The sequence below is a fragment of the Nomascus leucogenys genome, chromosome 2 (assembly GCF_006542625.1).
Source record: "Nomascus leucogenys isolate Asia chromosome 2, Asia_NLE_v1, whole genome shotgun sequence".
Classification (NCBI taxonomy): Eukaryota; Metazoa; Chordata; class Mammalia; order Primates; family Hylobatidae; genus Nomascus; species Nomascus leucogenys.
This window is the reverse complement of record NC_044382.1, coordinates 119,067,934-119,085,366: the sequence shown is the minus strand read 5'-3', so window position 1 is coordinate 119,085,366 and position 17,433 is coordinate 119,067,934. Positions and strand designations below refer to the sequence as shown.

The following is a 17,433-nucleotide window of genomic DNA, read 5'->3' as shown; positions in this document are numbered from 1 at the left end:
ACAAAACTTTTTCTAAACCCAGGTGATGTTCTATTTATTATGAGCAATCATAGTCCCTTACAGGTTCATCAGAAGAGAATTTGAAGTATCTTTACACAGCTATAAAAGTCATGCAACTAGAATAAACCTCAGAAAGTATTCTGCTTATACTTGTGCCTTATTTTATATACAAACTAGGCTGAAGTTCAGAAGTGATTGGCCAAGGTCATAAAGTAGTTGTGGGATACTGGCAGGACAACCATGGCCTGGCTGGGGACTCCCTTTTCCTAAACTTTTAAAACTCACTCATTCTTTCTGCAAATAAAAGCCAAATGTAACAGATAAAAATCAATCATGTGGTTTAGAATATACTTAAGCAAAGCTGTCTACACTATCAAGCAGATGTTGAATCACTCACAGACTTACAGTGAATTAAGTATCTATGTTAACTTGTGACATTTCCATTTAATAAATTTAAAAACAGCCTAAATGACAATTTTAGCAACTCTAACTCTCTGACAATACAATCTTCTTCATCCCAAAACAGAATTGTATGAAAGAACTTACCATAGATAAATTCCAAGGTGGTCCACATGGGAAGTTGCCAGAAAGTCTCCAGTAGGAGACATAGAAACATTGAGAGGAGCCGAGTCCAACAAAAAGCAGTCTATAAGGCTACAGAAATAATTAACATGTTAAAAGTATTTGAACTCTACCAAAAAGGATATAATTCACAAAAATATTTTTGCCAAAAAGACAAGGGATAAGAGATGCAGAAAATGTTTTTTTTTTCCATCACCAGCATCGATCAGAAAGTCACCACTAATAAACAGCTTTGTTAACTAAGTTACTATGTGAAAATAATCTCACTCAATGAGAAAGACAACATTAACTAGACTGACAAACTGGAGAAGCAGTTTCAACAACAGGGAGGAAACAGGAGGAAATTTTCTGTTTTTCTCGAATACTAAATTTTGGTAGACTGACTTGGAGACAATTATAAAGATACAACATTTAAAATAAATCTAATTATCAGTATTCTGTATTTTTGTTACTTCAGTGAAACTAAGGGAAAGCTTAGGCAAAAGGAGAAAGTAATGTAACAAAATGGATGTAAATAAGAACAGTAATTTAAAAAAAGCTTTTGAGCAACTATACCTATTTTTCAAATAAGTAATCATGCTATACATGAAACACCATGAAAATTCAGTCTCTAGAGAAGAACCATAAAGCACTTTATGGAAACTAGTCCCATAGCTTTAAACTGCTGAAGGGATTTACAAGTTGGGGTGAAAGGGAGACTAACCACAAACCAGGTGGAAGACGCAGAATGGGCTTCACAGAGAACACTTATGTTTGAGAGGAGCTTTACAAATGGACAGGATTTCAATGGATATTGGTGTCTAGTAGAGAAAGCATTTCCTGACTAAGAGAAATGTAGTGGATAAGGCAAGGGAAAATACGACTGTGTAGAGTGAGGAGTGCAGTTTTGTAGGACCATTAAGCATAAGGATAAGGCTGCGTACAATGTCTTATATACCAAACACCTGAGTTTGTGTTAATCTTATAATCAACGGAAAGTCATTAACCACTTAAGAGGAGATAGTGGCATAATCTTCAATTCCATAGAAAACTTGCTATCAGAATGCAGAGTATATTTGAACAGAGAGAATGGTGACAGTATGGTAGTAATCATCTAACAATCAACAAAGATAACTAGGATGGTGGTAGCAGGAGTGAAAAGAGGTAGATTTAAGAAGCAAAGAGAAAGGCCTACACTCATCTGAATCCTGCTGAAAGACCCCTTAGGCTGACTAAAAGTGAGAATAGCTTTAAGCAGAATATACTGGTTTTTAATTACAGCTTTTCTGAAGCCAATATATTATTATCCATAGGAAGGTACACACCAACGACTCAAGCTCCGGATGTACATTAATACAAATTATTTCAAGAACAAGATTAACACTTTTTTAGTGTTCTGTGTGAAGAAGTATCCTCAGCACTTGAGTGTGTTAACTAATTGAATCTTCACAAACCCTATAAGACAGATCAGTCCAGAAAACTAAGGCCCAGTAAGATTTGAAAACTCGCTGAAGGTAGAAAGCAACTGGGTAAGGATTTTCACCCAAGCAGTTCTACCCAATCTATATTGTTAGCCAATATAAATTCTAGTAAAGCCACTACTGAAACTAAAACACAAAAACAGGGCAACAGCTTACACACACTGAGGGTATGCCTACAATGGTGATTCATGGGACACACACTGCGAGCAGCTCAAATGTAAATGAAGACTGTCCAGTGGGAGGCATTAAGTTGCTTGCCCATAGTAAAACGCCTCTCTCAATTTGCTAAAAGAGCCAATAAAAATGTAAACCTTAAACAATGAATGCAAGATGGAAAGAAAAGACAACAATTAGAAGCACTGGAAATGAACACACACACATTCAAGTGTGTTCAGGAAAACGACTGCTGTTTAATTGTCCATTATGGGGAAGGGAGCAATAACCTGTCTGATTTCTGTTCAAGTCTGTTTTGAAAGCTCAAAAGAATGGCTTTTATTGGGAATCAAGGGAATTGGGGAAAAGAAAACATTTGCTAAATACTTATTCTCTGCCACAGACTATTAAATTATTTATGTTAAGTCATTTAATCCAAACAATCCAGAGATGAAGATATTATCCTAACACATACAAAGATTAAACCTAAAACACGGCAATTTCAAATCTTAAGGTATTTCCTTTGTCTTAATATTACTCATCAGAAGTTTACATACGTGAAGGGTAAAACTTCCTGACATGTTTAGGAACTATCTGTTAAAAAGCTTATTGCTTGAGCAAACTTATTTTACTTCATACTATAATTATCTTGTCAACTTCATTGTGTAACTTCATTTCCACAGCTGTGGTGTGTGGGTAGATGGGACTTCCATTATATAAAACCACCAAATTGAGGAAGGTGGTTTCCACATACACAGCATATTCTACACTGCCACATTAGTTCATGAAACATAAATGCACAGGCTCATCCCAGACCTAAAACTACCATACAGTTTCATGGTAATCTTAAAAAGTAAGTCCCAAGGTACCTTACAATTTTTTTCTGAAAGAATATTAATACAATTCCTATTCTAAGGGATCAGATTTACAAGATCAGAGCCCTGCATAACCATTCAGAAGGTTGTTTCTGATTATTATTCTGAGCAAATGGAGACTGCTTCCATATGTTCTATTTCCAAAGTGCTAAAATCACCTTCCACAGAAATCTTTAAGGAAGAAGGGGATGGTTCTGCCTCAGTGAGAAATTCAAAACAATGTTCTATTCCAATTCTTCTCATGTAATCCTCCTCAGGAAGTAGGGGTGGGGTGAGACAGAACAAATGAAAAATTCTATTAAGATTATTTAATTTTACATATTTCTCACCCCTCAAAGAACTCAATCTGCGCTGGGCATGGTGGCTCATGGCTGTTATCCCAGCACTTTGGGAGGCCGAGGTGGGTGGATCACTTGAGGTCAGGAGTTTGAGATCAGCCTGGCCACATGGTGAAACCCCAACTCCATTAAAAAAAAAAACAAAAAAAAATTAGCCACGCATGGTGGCGCAAGCCTGTTGTCCCAGCTGCTCGGGAAGCTGAGGCAGGAGAATTGCTTGAACCTGGGAGACAGTGGTTGCACTGAGCCGAGATCGTACCACTGTACTCTAGCCTGGGCGACAGAGCAAGACTTCGTCTCAGAAAAAAAAATAAAAAAGAATTCAATCTGAATTTCTATTAGATCAAAAACAACCAGACGTAAAAGGTGGTGGTAGTGGTAGAGGAATGATAATTTTAGATAAAAAATTTCAATTCTGCTCCTGTGAAAATTTTACAAACATAAAAAATGTTTCAGCGCTTTAAAAAAACTTTACAGGAAACTTTAATACCCATGCAATTTGTTTCAGATAGGCACAATTCCAGATGGATATACCTGTATGTTAATACACTCAAGGGTTTACTCATAGATAGCTTCACTTTCTAGGCTATGTAATGTGTTTTCATTATTCAAATTATTTAATTGAAAGAAGAACTAGGAATTTCCAAAGGTTGTCATACTAATTATGTTTTTTTTCCCAAGCAAATCAGTTCATACTTAAAACAAGACACAGTCTGAGCAAAGATGATAACGTTAACTGTCGAGAAATCTATTTCTTTCTCTTGTGCTTATTTTGTGCTCTGTCATTTATAAACTAAGTCGCCTTGGGCAAGGGCAACTCACTTAATTTCCCTAATAGCCTCCACTTCCTCATTTTTGAAATGGGACTAATAACAGTAATAGTACCTACAACTTGTTAGGATATGAAAAATAAAAGCATATACAGTGCCTAGCAGCACATTGTGTATCTTAGCTTAGTTGCAATTAAGCAGCAGCAGTTGTTGGATAGTTATTCAAGCTCTCTCATTTGGTCCACTTCAAATTTTAACCAAAAACTTTTTTCTTTAATAAAAATATACTTTTCTTCAATCAATGTGCATTTTATTACATTTTCTTTTAACAATTCGATGTGGTCACTTCTTGCTCTTGTTCTACACCCAGCTTCATGCCTCTCTATTCACTTAAAATTGCCTGTTCACCTAAAAATAATGATACTAGAGCTGAAAATCTATCAGATTTGAATCTGTTCAACTTTTTACTGATATAAGAAATTCAGCAAAAGGCTAATGCTGAGTCAAAGGTTAGTGGCTTTGAATGCTACTTTCAGATCCTAATTCTTTCATTCCAAAGACGAATTTACCACTTATAACACATTGCCAATTTACTACTACTGAATAATCTATCTCTCCCACCAATATAAACCAAAACTATTAAAAAGGAAAATGAAAAGGCACTATGCCAACTCTACTATTTATACAACTTTCTTATTTTAAAGCAATTCAAATTAAATAACATTAACTTTTAGAAAATAGCAACAGCCCAAGAAGTGTCAGACCACTAATATTTCTAATAGTGTCTTTAACAAAATGTTTTTTTTAATTGAAGAAATACCAACTTTAAGTGAACTTAAGGAGGATACAGTCAATAAATTCGATTTTGCTTCACTCTATTTTAAGTGAAACAGACACACTTGTGGACAAAGGTCCCTGGTTATTAGAGCTGGACCCACTAGTGACAATCGTTAGCTGTGCTTATTACAAATCCAGTGTAAGATGGGGAGGTACGCCTCAGGCCTGTTTCAAACTTGAAGGGAACTGAGGATATCAGGGTTTTTCCTTCCTAAAGGTCAAACTGTTTTCATGTATGAGCTTATCCAATTCTTGAGTAGGAAGAGGAAGTGAACAGAGCTTAATTTAGGAATATTTTAGATTAAAAAGTACCACCTTCCTTCTCATTTTTCTCACCTATCTTTCTCTAATGGTATGTTACTGTTAAATTAGACGTTTTGCTATTCCCATAATTCTTCCTTTCTTCATACTCATCTAAGCAATCCTTCGTTAAAAGAGATGATTTTAAATGGTATCTATACCTACTTAATTTTTAACAACAAAGCCCACACATTCTGTATGTCTCCTCTGTTCATACCACTTTCTCTTTAAAGTCCTCGATTAGTAGCAAATTTCAACCCATGAAATAGATTTCTGAACATTTGTTAGGTTTTAACCAAATCCGAAGACACACATTTTCACCACTTTAAGATATAGTTTGAATGTCCCCTCCAAAACTCATGTTTAAACTTAATCCCCAAAGTGATGGTATTGAGAGGGAGTGCCTTTAAGAGGTGACTGGATCATGAGGGCTCTGTCCTCATTAATGGATTAACGCATTCATGGATTAAGGGATTATCATGAAAGGGAAACTGGTGGCTTTATAAGAAGAGGAAGACAGACTCAAGCTATTACATTATCACGCCCAGCCCCCTTACTCTGTGATTCCCCATACCACCTTGGGACTCTTCAGAGAGTCTCCACCAGCAAGAAGGTTCTCACCAAATATAGCCCCTTGACCTGGGGCTTCTCAATCCCCCAAAGTGTAAGAAATAAACTCCTTTTCTTTAGAAATAACAGAGTTTGAATATTCGGTTATAAGCAACAGAAAATGCACTAAGACTATCTAAAATGCCTTCTTTTAAGAACTATGTCAGAGAAGCAGAAGAGATACACAAAAAGGAAAAGTTAGAGGGTTTGACCTTTTAACTAAATTCAGCATGAACTAAAAAAAACTCAAAAGTTTGCCATCCTTAAGTCTGAGCTTTATTTTGGAGTTTCAGCGTCAAATGAGCTTTCTTAAGATTTAGGCATCTCGCTTCTGTATCTCAATTTTGCAGGATGAGAAAACTTAAGAGAGATTTCATTTTTCTATTATGTTTCATGACAATACTACCTGCTGTTTAGTTATCAAAAACACTCCAAGGATACAATATAGTCATGTCAGAAAAATCTCCAAATATAGTCACATTGAAAAAGCATATAACCCATTAACTGTTGGTAAAAGTCACATGTGAAGAAAATAACTTAGAAATCTTATAGAGGTTAGGGATTTAGAAATATAAACTTACCACCCAGAAGGAAGGTCCCAAGTCCTAATAGAGCAATCCATCGCAGCACTTATTAACCAACGACCATCAGGACTAAAAGCCTTTAAATTAAAAAAAAAAAAAAAAATATATATATATATATATATATAAATATATATATGAATATATTTGTATGTATATGTGTATGTATATATAGTTAACACCTTAAAGAATGTAATAAATGAAAAGATAATACAGGTTTCATAAAAAAATTAATTTGACTAACATTCAGGCTGCCTTATTTTATATAAAAGAAAATACCACTTCCTAAATACCACTGATTTGGAATCTGGATAAAGATTAGACTTTTAAATGAATTATTAAAAGTTAAAAAAGTGTACTGCATTAATTTTCAAACCATAATCTTCTATTTATTTATAGACAAAGTTTATGTGTGTGATAAGGGCTTACTTTTCTTGAAGCTTAAGTTAAAAATCTTTTCTCTTTTATTAAAGCTTTATTTCTAAACAAACTATAATAATCAGATTTTCAAAATAAATTTAAATAAACTACTTACGCCATCCATTATTTTTTCTAGCTATGAAAATTGATAAATAATAGATCTCTGCCTGTAGTACCTAAGGGTTGTGAGGCACAAATCAGATCACAGGTGAAAGATAACCCAAAAGGAAAAACTTTGAAGTTTACAGTTGTAATAGACTGTTCATCCAGCAGTTTAAATTAGTAGATGATACTGGGATACGTAAATGTTAATTTGTTCCTCAGGCTGCAGTAATACAATGGCAACTCAAATCTCAAGTTACAGATAGATCAATTTACAGAAGGGTGGTACACATAGTAAAGGATGGGAAAGAATGATTCTGACAGGTAAAGTCATGTTGTAAATGCTCACAGATTTAAATAACGGGAGTAACTTATTACTAAGCAGGGAAACTCAAGATATACAAGTTGAAAGTAAGGTTTGAGAAGGAAATAGGAAGAGCAACTTCACACTGACAGATGTTTTCAAAAGTGCCATTTCAGCACAATTAACCCAATCCCACCCTCATTTCTACAGACGCTCTCAAAACAAATTCTGCTGATGTGTAATTTTGCCAACCTCCTATCTGCAGAACACAATGTCCTGACCACGTTTTTTTTCTTCAATTTTGAAGGAAAGGAGTAAATTCTGATTTTTGGTGTAAGAACTAGTAAACGTAGCTGTTGGGTTTGTCACTAAGTATTAAGATTTTATTTTTATTTTGCTTTTTCTATTTTCAAGCAAATCAAGGTATCTGCAATTGATGAAAAATGATAATATATACTTAATATGGTCCTCAAGTGACAAATTTTAAAAGTTATTTTTAATGAAATATGCTATTTAAACTAGTTTACTTCTTTCCATATCATATATCCCATTATAAGAACATAATAGTAAACTTAAGCACACTTTTATTAATTAAACCCTTTCAGAGTTAAGATATGTAAACTCTAGAAATAGCACTAAACTAAAATAAAACCAGATACCAGATATTCCAGGCAAATGGTCTTCTACTATTAATTCATTCCATACATAGTAAATCAGAAATGAGTTCACCCAGCCTATTTTAATATCAAGTTAAGAATGACATATATACCAATGGATCATTCATTCTCTAAAGTATACTTTGGCCTTGTTTAGAGTTAATGAAAAAAAGATGAGCTCTAAAACTTATACTTTAATTTATGGCATCAACTCCCTGAAAAATATTAAACTTTTAATTCAAAATTTTCCTTTAAAATCTTTGAAAAATAGCCTGCAAATTAAAATTGATAACCACCTCACATAATGATTTTAAGGCTATTAAAGGATAACACACCCAAACAAAAGTAGAAATGAGTCAAGTTTTACCAGTTAGAGTTTGTTTTACCATGTCATTTATTTGGCCTTGGTGTCCAGAAAACTCTCTGACAATCTTCCTAGTTTCTATGTCCAGAACACTAATGGAGAAGTCATCCAAGGCGAGTCCCAGAATGCCACTAGCAAGATAAATGCACCAATTTTAATAAACAAAAAACCCTTGAACTAAAGTCTCACCTCCACTTGAATTTTGTTAAATCAAGTACACTTTGGGGGAAATTAAGCCAAATGTTGTTCTTTATTAAATAGTCTGATTTTTCCCACTTGGTAAATTGTGACTTTATAACTTTTACCAAAAGAATCAAAGAGAAAATCCATTATCATTAAAAATTTACCTGTCCCTATGTAGCAACATGATATTTGGAGATGAATTGAGGCTCACAGAATGGATTAAAACTTTGTTTTTAAAGTTCCAGAATTTGAGTAATCCTTCACTACCAGTTGTAACTGTCAACTGGTTTAATCCATCCACTGCGACACCTCTAACAGATCCCTTGTGAGCTGTAAGGTATATGTCAAAAGAAAAAAAAAATCAGAATTGGCAGTGTTTCTCTCTGAACAATACACACAGTGATTCCTCCATTCAAATATATAAGCTGCCACTTAAATATCCTTTAAAATCTTGAAATTAATCTGGATTTTAGGGGTGTAAGAAGATTCTTAATACCGTTCGAGTAAAAAAACAGAAATCAGATTGACACAACATAGGTTTGAAAAGTTTGTTAAGATTTTCTGCTTAAAGGAGAGAAGAAAAAAATTAATCTGTATAATACCCACGTAACTCTTTAGGTACCCATGACTTTTCTCTTTCAACATGGTCCTTATGATACAATTGCAGTATCTGCCATATAGAGTTGATTATAACCCATCTTCAACTTTAGCAAAATGCCCGGCACTTAAAGATTATACATGCCAGCTTTCACTACTAGTCTTGATCTATATTAATTAAAAACAAGGAAAAAAATTCTATACCTTGATCCTTGCCAAAACTTCCTCGATGTATGCCAGACTGCATGTTATATACATCTACAGTTCCTGATGAGAGGCCAATTACAGCAAAGTTTCCACAAGAAGTTATATCCACTGCCTTTAAGAAAAAAAACCCACAAATGACAAAGAAAATAACTAACATTTTTATTGCACTTTATGCTTTCCAAAGTATTTTTTATCTACTTGTTGCTTTTTATTTAACAAAAGCATGATAAATGAATTGCTTCATTAGTTTTTTTTAACATAAAGTAATTATTATTTGGGTGTATAAGAATATATGCTAGATTCTATCTCCATTCTTTAAAAAGTATGAAGAATTATTTAAGAAAACAAAACATAAGGTTAACTCAATTTAAATGTACAAAGTCAATAGAACTATATATGGGACTAGCCTTCAATTTTTACTTTATTAACAAGGCTAAAGTCAAAACATTCCATTGCCTAATTTCTTTTTGTCTTGCCTTCTGTAACTGCTTCCACAGCTGACATAAAACCAAAAACATACCATTCGTTAGAATGGCCAAGCAAAAGCCCAAAATATTTTAATTATGACATATTAGGAAGGAAATATATAAGACCCTACAGAGAAAACATTTGGTTTATAAGCAGGTTCTATAATATAATCTCATTTTAATATTTAAAATATCAATATTATGTCAATATATTTTTTCTATATTGAAAACATGAGACTGGCTACATATTTGGTCATTGCTGGAGAAATAACTGATTGGCAGTGTGTGTCAGTCAGATGTCATCCACCCAAGAGATAATTCAATTTACATCTAAATTGAATTTACATCTAAACAGATGACTTACATAAACCAAATAGAAAGTGTTTAATGGAGGTTTATTTAACTAAGCAAAGCAACATAAAGTTTGACATACCACTTTGTCTTTTTTTTGTTTTTTTTTTTTTTTTGAGACGGAGTCTCGCTCTGTCACCCAGGTTGGAGTGCAGTGGCGCGATCTCGGCTCACTGCAAGCTCCGCCTCCCGGGTTCACGCCATTCTCCTGCCTCAGCCTCTCTGAGTAGCTGGGACTACAGGCGCCCGCCACCATGCCCGGCTAATTTTTTGTATTTTTAGTAGAGACGGGGTTTCACCGTGGTCTCGATCTCCTGACCTCGTGATCCGCCCACCTCGGCCTCCCAAAGTGCTGGGATTACAAGCGTGAGCCACCGAGCCCGGCACCACTTTGTCAAGACATATTTACATTGCATCACATAAATATGTTTTATTTACATACATACATTTTTCTAGATAAAGATTTCTTTAAAAAAATGTATTTTAGATAGGAAATTACTATGGTTAAAAGGCATTTTATCTTCCTAAATGAAACACAAACATTAAGCTCACCTATTTTGAAAAATTCATAAATGTTTATGCTATGTTGTATAGTTATACAATCAGGAAACTAAAGGCGCTAGTATGCTGTAACCTACAAGTAATACAGGTCCTACATTGTCCTGCTTTACATTTTTTTAAGGGAGTTATTGTTTTTAATTGGCCTGCTCCTGGCAATCTCTTCTTCTAATTTATTCATTCTCATGTATTATCTAAGCCAAACAAAGCAAAAATAAATAAACCGTGAATGTTATCTTTGAGTAACAAATTGTACTTTACTACACAGGCTCTCTATACGTATTTTTGCTTATCACTTATTGGTTAATAGCTTTGCTCCAGATAGCTGAGACTGTCAGACAAATGACTCAACTCCAGCTAAATATCATAGTATACACACATACTAAATGTTCTATAAGTGATCCCTATGGGTTATAAGAATATAGATTCTAGAATGAATTGCCTTAGGTTTAAATCCCAGCTCTGTCCCTTACTCGCTTCATTGATCTTAGGCATGTTGCTCATAAAGCCTGTTTTACTGTCCATAAAAAGCAGCTAACCAATGTACCACGCTGTAGGACTGTTGTAAGGAAAATATGAAATAATCCATGCCAGACAGAAAGCCTAGAACAAAGTAATAACACAGAAAATGTTACCTGTGATTATCATTACCACTACTATTACAACCATTATTCAAAACTATGCAGGTAAATGTCCCTAAGGGAGCATAAGACAGAATCTTCATGGTTTAGAAAATTATATAAAAGCTTAAGACTGGATTTTCATACTACGGAGAATAGACTATACAAACTTACAATGCGATTTGTATAAAATAGGGTCAAATGTTGAGTTACACTTTTAATAAGCATTTTCAAAAGCAGAGGCATCTATTAAAAACTATTAGAACTAATAAACAAGTTCAGCAAGGTTGCAAGATATGAGATCAATAATGCAAAAATCAATTGCATTTTGATACACTCTCAATGAACAATCCCAAATAAAAAAAACAAACAAAAAAAAAACAAAAAAAAAAACTCTACTTCAGTAACATTAAAAAGAATACTAGGAAAAATGTACCCAAAGAAGTGTAAGACTTATATACAAACAACTACCGAATATTGTTGAAAAATTAAGGAAGATCTAAACAAACGGAAAAACACCCCATGTTCATAGATCAGAGACAACACTCAAACTGATCTATAAAATCAAAATGAATTCCCTATCAAAATCGTAGCTGCTTTTTTTTTTTTTTTGCAGAAATTGATAAGCTGATTCTAAAATCCATATGGAAATGCAAGGGACCAGAAGAGCCAAAATAATCTTGAAAAAGGAACAAAAGACCTGGAGAAGTCACACTTCGTGATTTCAAAACTTACCACAAAGCTACCAAAATCAAGACAGTGTGGTGCTGGTATAAGAACGGACATACAGATCAATGGAAGAGAATTCGGAGGCCAGAAATAAACTCTTACATACATGGTGAACTGACTTTCGGCAGAGGAAACAAGATCTTTCAATGGAGAAAGAATAGTCTTTTCAACAAATAGTGCTGGGACAACTGGATATCCACATGCAAAAAAATGAATTTGGACCCCTTTATCATATCATAAACAAAAATCAATTCAGAGAGAATAAACCTAAATATAAGGGCTAAAACTAGAAAACTCTTAGAAGTCACAGGAGCAAATCTTTGTGGCTTTGGGTTATGCAATGCTTTAAAATGTTAAACTACGTTTTTTCAATCAATATTATGATAAGAAACCTTGAGTATTACAAGATCTCCACAGCAACGTTTTAAAGAGAAGATACCCTTATAAACAAGCTCACTTACTGTTGCAGTTATGTCATCTTTCTTCAACTCTTTTGGCTTGAGAAAGTAAGCGCCTATTGTAGATTTTTGATAATTCCAGGTTGAGCAAGATAGCTTACCTTGATGGCAAGCAATGATGCCATCCCAGTCACTTTCACGAGCTTCCTCTAAAACATAATGAAAATCATAAATCAAATTACTTTTCATTCTGTTATTCATCTATTACTTATTAGGCATCTAATCTTTCAGACACTAGGGATACAATGGTAAAACAAACAGGTGGTATCTGATAGCAATATGTTTCCAATCTAACAAAGGGTTGTTATTTTTTAATAGACAAATAAAAAGTGTGTATTTATGTGTTTATGGCATAGAACATAACGTTGTGATATGTATACATTGTGGAACGGCTAAATCAAGCTAACTGACATACCTAACAAGAGATTCTAATTAGAAGAAATTACAGTGAAGTATGACAGTGTCTTATGACCACTCAGAAGATTTGGGGAAAGTAAATGGCTCTCTGGATGGAGTGGTAGAACAAGTAGAAATTACCTGGGGGGGATAACATGCAAAAGAAAAAATGAACAAAACAGAGGACAGCAAGTAAGTGTAGTATCTTCTTGGGAGGGATAGGAGTAGGGCAAGGCAATCAAGACCACACCACAAAGGGTCTTCAAAGTCATGTTAAGGAGATGAGATTCCACTCTAAAGGTGTAAGAAGCCACTAAAAAATTTTAAGCAGACGAGTAATGTGATTCAAATGTTTTTAGAAACATGACTCAAGCTCTAAGAAAACAGAAAGGTGGTCATAATAATAACTTTCGAATAGAAATGGTGCCTCTACAGTAATTTCCCATGATAGATTCCACGCAATAAACCCATTACCTATATTTTTCTTAAAATCACTTCTTTGAAAGCAGCACAAGTCAAATGACATAGTATACTAAGACCTCAGTATTCTTAGATCTTAAATAGTCAGAGCTCTGTGTTCTCATACTCTGCTGTTCCAGTTCTTTTTACATTAGTGACTTTCATTATACCAGGCATATGACAGAATAAAAAGGCTATAAAATCAAATATTATTAATACCTGTTATACAGAAGAGCAAAGCCTGATGTTAATAGATAAGAAGTTCACATTTAAAATAACTAATTTTTAGTCTTCAAACAAGACCAGCATGCACCTGGGGTTACCTTCTGAATGCTTATTAATATTTGTAAAAGCATTTATTAAAACAGAAAATAAAATAGCATACAGTAGGAAATAAATCACAAAGGAGAACTTCTCAAAACACAGTATGAAGTTACTTACCTGCTGCAAATTTTGTGATGGGTGGAAGTCTCACCGACATGGTATTCTGAAGTCCTTTACGTTTAACTCTCTTTTTATTTATTAATCCTGAGGTTGGGGGAAAGGGAAACATAGCTATGAATCTTTCTTAATAAAAAATGTATATAAAAGAAAAGCTATCATTGTCTTGTAACTATAAAGCTCAAGACATTCCCATTTAAGTCAGAAACAAAACAAAGATGTTATTACCACTGTTATTTTTTAATTCTAAGAAAAGTTATTTTAGATATTGTTAAAAATAATCTTAAAATTTATATACATGCATGAATAGTATAAGATAGTCACTTAAAATTAGTAATAATAAAACTGAGTAAGATTTTGTTGTTTAATAAACAAAATCTTTCAAAGGCTGGAAACCATGAAAAGGGAAAGAGAATAAATGATTGCTTTAAAGCAAAAATATTGGATGCTGCTTACTTTGATGCTTTCTCTCAGCTTCCTTCCATTTTAAAAACTGTGCACTCTACAGATAGCTCATGTGAGGCCGTGAACATCTTTTGAGTGGCAGCAGTATGTTTTTACCACCCAGGGTGTCTAACTTTTTTCAGTAACCTTATAGCAGAACCTCAAGCACTTCTACAGCAACTTTGATGCTAGGAATCTTACTACCTCTTCCATACATGTTTATCTAGTTCATCTAAGAAAAAAATAAAATGCATTGATGAAACTTCCTCCAGTTGTTTCATAGAATGTTGAAATGTTTCTTTCGTGACCAGCTTATTTTCTGTCTTGTAGAGGACCTACCATGTCCCAAGCTCTTATTGAATTTTTCATGTACCGTGGAAAACGACTGAAGAGTTCCATCTTGACCTGTTGATATACACAGAAAATCCCTAATCAAGCATCATTAAAAAAAGGGACTATGTGAATCACAAATTTTATATATTCAGTTTGAAAATCTTGAAGTTACAGTTTGGGACACTTTAAAGGGAAAACCAGATTGCAACTACTTCATTAAAATATTCAACTTTTTATAGAATGCCATTTAGTAAGAACAAAGGATAAAATGAAAATGGCGTACTAATAAGTTTCAACAGACTAACAGAATTTTTAGAATCTGCCCATTCTGTCTCTGAGGATTAGTAAACAGAAGGACACATTAAGCATAGATAATAACATCTATAGTGCTTCTCAAGTAGACAAAAAGGACTCTTAGTTTTACCCAGACTTCTAAGTCACTCAAAGAGATATGTGAATCTAAATATGTGTAAATATCAAACCTAACACTGGGCACCCACATCTCAATACTTGCTGATATAAACTAATAGTATGAAGCAGAAGCTCACTTGCACTTAGAATCTGCTGTCCATTCTGTCCATAATATCTGATATTGGTAAGAGGAGCACTATGACCCATTCTGAATCTCAAAAGTCGGCCTTCACCTGTAGGACCATCAAATATCCATATCTGCCAAGAAATAAAAAAGTTAGTTCTTCTACAATGTTCCATCTGATCTGCAAGTAGTCAAATCACCCCCTACATAAATCAACCAGCATTGAGTAGCGCTTGCTAAGCCACTGACCCTGGAGCTACAAGGGAGGGAGTGGGTATTGGGGGAGAAATAAACTGTAATTCTTTCCTGCTTCACTGTAATCATGTCACCTGCTGTGCTTTTTGTTTCATCTACACCAATATCTCATTCCATATTCCTTTCATCCTCTAGGTTGAAAGCTGATACATTAAAGCAAGCTTGTAACCACCCAAAGGGTAAGTCAGATGAGCCAGGAAGATGTTAACAACAATCATAATACCCTGAGAGCATTGTCAGCGCCATTTGTGACAAGAAGTGGCTCTCTATGGAGAAATGTCAGTCCGGCAATTGCTGTAGAGTGTGCATTTCTCATTTGGTTGATTAATTTTTTGTCTTCTAGATCCCAGAGTCCAATATGGCCACATGGGCTTCCAGCTGCCATTACTGGATGACCATCTGTTATTAAAATAAAATACATTAAGAAAAATACTTCCAGATCCCCCAAAATAAACAAGAATTCTTCTCTCTTCCCTTTTAATCCATAAAGTTAGAAAAAAACTATGTACCAATAATCTATTCATATTTCTTTGCCTTTTACTCCAGTATTCATTCACTTCTATTAGATTAAGTTACCAGAAGAGAAAAAAAAAAATGACTTTTAAAGTAATGAATTTTAAGTGTTCTTAACGCCTAAGTATGTTAAAACTTACCTGTGCGAAATGAAATTGAAGTAATGGGTCCCCAGTCTTGACGAAACTTCATTAATGTTTCATTAAATTTAATGTTGTGAATGATAACTTGACCTGACATAAGACCAACAGCAACAACATCCACGGCTGGTGCCTAAAAATTAAATTATTCAAACTTTTATTTTCTTAAGCAAAATAGCTTTAATAATCCTGATGATACGCATCATTTACTAGGTGTTATCAAAAGCAATAATGAAGTATCTTCTAAAAGATGGCAGAAAAACTCAGCAAGTATTACCATTCCAGCATACTTTTTTATTCAGCATAGAAGTATTCAAAAATGATTTTTCCAAATTACTTTCCAGCTTCAATTCTGTCAGTCAACATCCCATCCTCATTCCCAAAACCTAGCTGGTAAGATTATGGAAAGAAAACAGCCACAACAGAAAAAGAAAGCTATGTATAAAATCACTACAGATCACTGGACTGGATGGAAACAGAAAAAGGAGACAACTCCTAGAAAACATAAAGGCTTGCGCTATGCGTGGCAACATGTAACCAATTACAAAGGAAGTGAAGAATTGTTTATCCAAGAAAGTAGGAAAAACCTACAAAACATGTGAAAAGGCAAAAAAAGTTTTACAATTAGTCTGTTCCAGTTCTAATATTCTATGGTTATAATGGTCTATAATACAAGTCTTACATACAGGCTCTATTATGAATTTCTCTATTTTAGCAAAGATCAATGTCCAATGTCATTACAGAATGAAATCAGGCTACATGTTTTATTAATTTATCATCAAGTGTCTACTATGCATGAGACTCTGTGTCGAAATTGGAGATACTAAAACAAATATAATCCCTTGTCCTCAAGGGACCTAATCCTCTGATACTTATGGAGTCTTCTGGATAGGCAAAAGTGGAGCTAGGTTGATGGCAGCAAGAGAAGATAAGGAATACATATTAATTGGGCAAGTATAGACAATGGATACTGAAAAAGATAAGGGTATACTGGCTACATATGTGGCCAATATAAACACAAGATTCACTGTAGACATGAATTCATTTATTTATACATATTTTGCAGATTCATCAAACAAAAGCAGTTATTTCTTAAATAGTCCATCATTGAATCAAACATTAGGATTTTGGCTCCAATTATTTCAAACCATAAATCTCAACATCTTGACAAATTTCTCTACATGACTTACAATACCCCTTGCATTGCTGAACACTCATTTCCAGGTAGACAAAGGACTACATATACTTGCAAAATGATTAGTAACAAGGATCCATAGCAACCACAGGTTTAAAGTCAAACTACAAGCACAAAGGACTCCAATAAGCATTATTGGCAAAGGCATTATTACTTGTTTTAACTTAACATTTCCAAAACACTATTTCCTCAGGCTAACAA

General features: G+C 34.1%; 1 protein-coding gene across 1 annotated transcript in view; it reads right to left on the bottom strand.

Moving 5' to 3' along the window:
- Positions 1 to 17,433, bottom strand: part of WDR36 (WD repeat domain 36) — a 39,390-nt gene that overhangs the window by 11,563 nt on the left and 10,394 nt on the right. The window contains exons 7-17 of the mRNA XM_003259821.4: positions 16,038 to 16,170; positions 15,608 to 15,783; positions 15,143 to 15,263; positions 14,601 to 14,666; positions 13,818 to 13,904; positions 12,525 to 12,670; positions 9,336 to 9,450; positions 8,699 to 8,864; positions 8,374 to 8,482; positions 6,506 to 6,585; positions 547 to 654 (exon numbers count right to left, since the gene is read on the bottom strand). Of these exons, the coding sequence (XP_003259869.1) occupies positions 547 to 654; positions 6,506 to 6,585; positions 8,374 to 8,482; positions 8,699 to 8,864; positions 9,336 to 9,450; positions 12,525 to 12,670; positions 13,818 to 13,904; positions 14,601 to 14,666; positions 15,143 to 15,263; positions 15,608 to 15,783; positions 16,038 to 16,170 (1,307 nt within the window). The remainder of the gene's footprint in view (positions 1 to 546; positions 655 to 6,505; positions 6,586 to 8,373; positions 8,483 to 8,698; positions 8,865 to 9,335; positions 9,451 to 12,524; positions 12,671 to 13,817; positions 13,905 to 14,600; positions 14,667 to 15,142; positions 15,264 to 15,607; positions 15,784 to 16,037; positions 16,171 to 17,433) is intronic.